Genomic DNA, 6,091 nt, shown 5'->3' with positions numbered 1-6,091 from the left:
GAAGACTACCTTGAGGACTCGATATGGTCATTACGAGTTTCTTGTGATGTCATTTGGGTTGACCAATGCCCCAGCAACATTCATGCACTTGATGAACAGTGTATTCCAACCCTATCTTGACTCATTTGTCATTGTGTTTATGTAGCCAGACTAGTGGCCAAAGGGTACAGCCAGAGAGAGGGCCTTGATTACACTGAGACCGTTTTCTCCTATGGCTAAGATGGTAACTGTGAGGTCCATCATTGCACTGGCTGCTGCTAAACACTGGTTAATCTTCCAAATGAATGTTTACATTGCATTCCTCAATGGTGATCTTCTTGAGAAAGTGTACATGCATATTACTGAAGGATTTTGCAGACGGGGAGAGACAAAGAAGGTCTGCAAATTGGACAAATCATTGTATAGCCTTAAGTAGGCCCCAAGGCAATGGAACTTAAAACTCACTGAAGCCCTTGTGAAGATGGGATTCAAGCAGAGTCAATTTGACTATTCTTTGTTCACTAAACAAAGAAGTGATGACATTGTGATTGTCCTAGTGTATGTAGATGATTTACTCATCACTGGAACCAATCCTATGCAGGTAAATAAGACAAGAAGTGATCTGCAAACCAGCTTCAAAATGAAAGATCTTGGTGAATTGAAGTTCTTTTTGGGAATTGAGTTTGCCAGGTCTAAGGAAGGCATGGTGATGAATCAGAGGAAGTATGCCATGGAATTGATCTCTAAATCTGGCCTTGGTGGAGCAAAACCTGCTGGAACTCAACTTGAAATGAATCAGAAACTAACTTCAACAGAGTATGACAATTGGATGAAAGTCAATCGTGATGATGAGATGTTAAAAGATCCTAGTAGCTTTCAAAGGTTAGTTGGACGACTGCTATATCTCACCATGACCAGACCTGACCTATCCTTCGCAGTGCAAGTTCTTAGTCAATTCATGCACTGCCCAAAGGTGTCACATATGGAAGCTACCCTTAGAGTGGTGAGATACATCCTGAACTGGACTTGGCCTACTTATGCCTGCTGATAGCACAAATAAGCTTACTGCCTATTGTGACTCTGACTGGGGAGCTTGTCTACAGACAAGAAGGTTAGTTACTAGCTACATTGTCAAGTTTGGAAATACACTTGTATCATGGAGGTCTAAGAAACAAGACACTATAACAAGGAGCTCTGCAGAAGCTGAATTCAGAAGTATGGCCACATGTGCAGCTGAAGTGACCTGGCTAATAGGGTTGTTTGAAGAGCTTGGTGTGAAGCAAAAGTTACATGTTGACATATGTGTGACAGCAAGGCAGCCATTCAGATTGCTGCAAGTCCAATTTTTCATGAGAGGACTAAATATATAGACATAAACTGCCATTTTTTAAGGGAAAAATCATGCAAGGGGTGATGAGAACTAAACATGTTTCTACCAAAGAGCAACTAGCTAATTTGATAACCAAAAGCTTGGGTAAGGTCCAACATGACTATCTACTAGAGAAACTTGGGCTGAAGAACCTGTTCAAGCCATCAGCTTGAGGGGGGTGTAGAAGAGTGGTGAGCTAATACAAGTTGTGGTTGTAGAATATTGTACATTAAGTTGTATTATTTGTACAGTTAGTAAGTTAGTTTGACGGTTATTACTGTAGGTAGTCGGTTAGTTCTATAGTAGGTGTTTGTCTATATATAGTCCTTGTACAGATACATTTTAATCTCAGAAGAAGATAATGGAGGTTTTTCATTTCTCTCTCGAATTCCCTCTCTGAAACTCCTCTCGTCTTCTTCCTCAAACATCCTCACTGCTGAAGCTTCCAGCTATGGATGTTATCAATATAGGCGAGAAATTTTTTTAATCTATATTTCAATTGTTAAATCCTCAAAACACAAGAGATTTTTTATTTATTTATCTGGTTGATGAAATTCCAGTCTCCATACATAAAACAAACTTTTGGTAAGAAAGACTTTTATTTCTTGGATTACTAGTGATAGTGAAACATTGTTATAAACATTTCTAGTTCACTGTTGGGAGTGTCTTCAGTGTATAAATAAGTTGAAGTTGGAGTTATAAATTTCCAGCTTGGCTAAAAAGGGAAAGAAGGAAAAGAGACGTTGGCTTTATTAATGTTGTATCCAATGCATCCAACTTCCTTTCTTGTCGAAGTAATGATAATGAAAAATCGTGATGACGAAATCATACAATCACTTTTTTCACTTCTTTCGCTATGAAATTAATCACGTGTGTTGTTGTCCTCTTTTTATCTTTTTATTATTGGTTGTTAAAATGTCAAAACAATAGTGAATTTAATTAGGTGATGAATCAGTCTACTAGTTTTAATTATAACGACCAACCATTAAAATAAGGTAGAGGAAAAAACCAATGTCATTTGTATCCACTTAAGTAACCCTATTTAAAATGTATGAATGAGCTAGACACACGCACACATTGAGTAAATGTGCATTTCAGAGTGAATTATTTTTTTCTTTGATTTGTAAGATGAATAGAAGTTATTGGGCGTGTCAGAGTGAATTAATTTTTCTGTGATTTGTAAGATGAATAGTGTACTTATATAAAAATTGAATATATATTCTCATATTTTGTTAATTTTGAGAATGATTTCATTTTCCTCTGTGATAAAAGTTTTACAATGTGCTGTGAGACTCACTTAACTCTTTTAAAGTCTCCTTTTCTGAACAGTTATACTTAGAGCCCGTCTGGCCATTAAAAAGATTCATTTTTTTCGATTTTATTTTTTTTACTTTTTCGAAATTAATGTCTTGCCATGAAATTTTCGATTTCCACTTGAAGATGAATTTTGAAATTTTTCGAAAATTTGAAAACCTCCAAAAAGCTATTTTTCATAATTTTCACTTCAGATCACTCACAAAAATTCAAAAAACAGCCCAAAATTCTATTCATGTCCAAACACAACTCTATATTTTCAAATACCTTTTTCACTTGAAAACAAATTAACTTTTTTCCGAAATTTTACAATTCTTATGTCTCAACGCCCATTTAGTCCATATCCTTTTCACTCATCGAAGACAAAAACATTTCTTAATCACCCCTTTAATATTTTTGCGTCAAATGTGTCAAACCCTAACTTTTTATTTGGTAGTACTTCCTTTTTTCTGGTGATAATTCTCTCTGTATTTCCTTTAATCTTTAGGTAGTACGTAGCTATAAGAAACTGTGCAGGACCAACGGTGAAATTTATGACAATAACTTGTTATTGTGTAATTGGCGCACATGCATATTATTCAGTTTCCATAATGTAATTATGATTCCAAACTACCTCATTCAATTCTTCTATCACATTTTCCTCTATATATACCTATGAAAACCCTCATTCTCCAAACAGTTTAATCAGTTGATCTAAGCCTTAACCTTTTCAGTCTCAACCCCAAGAAAAAAAAAACATGTCTTTTCTAAAAAGAGAAAAATTGACAAGACCAACAAGGTGGAGTCCAACCCCAGAACAACTTATGTTCTTAGAAGAAATGTATAGGAAAGGTTTAAGGAATCCAAATGCTACTCAAATACAAAATATTACTGCCCATTTATCTTCTTATGGAAAAATTGAAGGGAAAAATGTGTTTTATTGGTTTCAAAACCACAAAGCTAGAGATAGACAGAAGCTTAAGAAAAAACTCCTTGCCCAAATGAACCAACAACAAATTTTTCCTCAATATCCTGTTGATGCACATAGTACAACCACCACAAGCACCAACACAAACAACCTTTTTCATTGCCCTACTGATCACTACTCTCATAATTCTTCATCTGTTGTGAACCAAATATGTCCTATTAGCTCTACTGGACTTCTTCAAGAGGTAGAGACATACACAAAATAATACTATATGATCTTCTTTATATTCAGTTTTATTATTATTACTATTATATTTTGGTTTTATTCTGCATGAGGAAACTATTTCATAAGCTAGTCAACTTATATCTTTAGTTTGGGTATTGTACTTTTTCATCTTTTGAAAGTGACCGAAAATGGAGGAGCAAAGAAACATAATTATGAAAAAGTTAAACTTGTCCCTCTTTGATTATATAAGAATTTTAGAAAGGGTTTATGATATATATATGTCATTGGTCGTTCTATTTATAGCCTTGAGATTTTTGGTTGGATAAATTTTATAGTATGGTATTAGATCCAAGCTTTCATAACCTCAATTCAGCTCAAAAGCTCACTTTCTAATTCAGCTTGTTGAGACCTCTCTCTTGCTCTAGACTTTTCCAAACTCTCTCTCTCTACATCAGCTTCACTCTTCAATCTTTCCAGAAAAAAAAAAACAGTATATATATAGAAGAAAAAGAAAAAGTTTGTTTTTGATTAACGTGTGAACCTTAGAATTGATCAATTACACATGCAGGATCATGTTAGAGAATATACTTGCATCTCATAGGTTATTTCAATATTTTCATAGAAGTTTAATGTTTAGGATCATCATTCCACGCATAATCTTAAAGTTTTGGATTAGATGCTCAAATTCTTTCGTATATTTTTAACAAACTACTCAAATCTTGAAAAAAAATGAACATGAGAGTTCTTTGACTTTGAAAACTCTAGCATTCCATCTCAAAAAAGGAAGAAAAGGAAAAATAAACAAAGAAATGAAAAGAAAGAAAATGAAACAAATGTTGTATTATATAAATTAAACATAAAATTATATGCATGTGAACGTTGGTATTTTTAGATATGATGCTTTCAAGCTATGTTTTTAGATCTTATTTTTCTCTGATTCTTCTTTCTTTTCTTAACACTTTTTCTTTCTTTTTTTTGTATTATAGGGTGGAATCAAAGATGCATCATCTCGAGTAATGACTTACCTATATCCAATGGATATTTCAAGACCAGTTGAGAATATGGAAAATTGCATGATAAGACCATATGGAAAAGATTGGGTTTTGATGATGAACATTAGCCCAAATACTTTACCTTGTTGTATCAATAAACCCCTCAAAACCCTACCACTTTTTCCCATAACTGAAACCAATGGCCTCAAGGAACATATCAGTACAACATCTTCCACTTTAAGTCTATCATTTTCAAGTTAACTCTTTGGCTGTCACTTTAATTTGCATGAGCTCCATGCATACTACAGTAGTAAGATATTTATTATACTAGACCACGAGCAGTAGTACTGTGTTTTTTGTTCTTGTTCTTTCTTTGTACCATTAGAAGGGAGCCTTGGCGTAATTGGTAAAGTTGTTGCCGTGTGACCAAGAGGTCATGGGTTCGAGCCGTGGAAACAGTCTCTTGCAGAAATGTAGGGTAAGGCTAATAGACGCTTGTGGTCCGGCTCTTTCCCGGACCCCGTAGCGGAAGCTTAGTGCACCAGGCTGCCCTTTTTGTACCATTAGAATTCTTTGCAAAAAAAAATTACGGCATAGAATAGTGCCTGTAGTTTAACTGTTATCAGTGTGTACCTTGTAAAAAGTTGATGAATGGAGTGTTATTTAATTGATGGTTTCTGTTAAGTCTGTATATTAGTAATGAAATATCTGAATTGCTTATATGCATACTAGCTAGTACTTGCTAAAGAAGATCTATGGAGTACTACTAGATCATGAGAAGTTTTAAGTTTTTATATGAGATGGTCAGATAATTCAATATGGTACTGGAGCTGGAATCAGGGGCAGAACTATGCTATCTATACAAATAGGGGACATCAGCACCCGTAAGTTTGGCAAAAACTACATATATATATACATGTATATATCGTTAGAAAATAATAATATATTAGTAGTGGGCACCCTATATGCAAGCAGATTTTGGTTGAATCTAAAAGTGCACTCACGAGCTTCAACTCCTAGGTCCGCCTCTGGCTGGAATGACATCGATCCTGGGTTCATATCTAACGGCCTCCCAAAAAAAAAAAATATTTTCATGTGTTTTTGACCCTGAAAAATATTAGGTGGCCTAGAGGTAGATCCGTAATCTTGATGGGCTTAACCTTTGAGATTCTTAGACCGAATACATTATATTTTTGAAATTATAGGTTTAGAATTTAATATTTGTTGAAAGTTTACTGTTCTTCTACATGTATATTTATGTCCGTGTCATAATACGGAGTTCATGAAAAGAGTTTGTGTATGCTA

At 34.6% G+C, this 6,091-nt stretch overlaps 2 protein-coding genes across 2 annotated transcripts; both read left to right on the top strand.

Annotated features, from left to right (window-relative positions):
• Positions 1 to 220: 220 nt before the first annotated feature.
• On the top strand, positions 221 to 1,349 carry LOC109219458 (uncharacterized mitochondrial protein AtMg00810-like). The gene is made up of 3 exons (XM_019383918.1): positions 221 to 376; positions 581 to 861; positions 1,031 to 1,349. The coding sequence occupies exons 1-3, from the start codon at positions 221 to 223 to the stop codon at positions 1,347 to 1,349; spliced, it is 756 nt and encodes a 251-aa protein (XP_019239463.1).
• A 2,050-nt stretch (positions 1,350 to 3,399) lies between these two features.
• On the top strand, positions 3,400 to 5,047 carry LOC109219457 (WUSCHEL-related homeobox 3-like). Its single transcript, XM_019383917.1, has 2 exons — positions 3,400 to 3,813; positions 4,781 to 5,047. Exons 1-2 carry the CDS (start codon positions 3,400 to 3,402, stop codon positions 5,045 to 5,047), a joined length of 681 nt encoding a protein of 226 aa, XP_019239462.1.
• The last annotated feature ends 1,044 nt before the right edge of the window (positions 5,048 to 6,091 follow it).

This window comes from Nicotiana attenuata, unplaced genomic scaffold (assembly GCF_001879085.1).
Source record: "Nicotiana attenuata strain UT unplaced genomic scaffold, NIATTr2, whole genome shotgun sequence".
Taxonomy (NCBI): Eukaryota; Viridiplantae; Streptophyta; class Magnoliopsida; order Solanales; family Solanaceae; genus Nicotiana; species Nicotiana attenuata.
The sequence above is the reverse complement of the archived record's forward strand: the minus strand, read 5'-3'. Positions and strand labels throughout refer to the sequence as shown.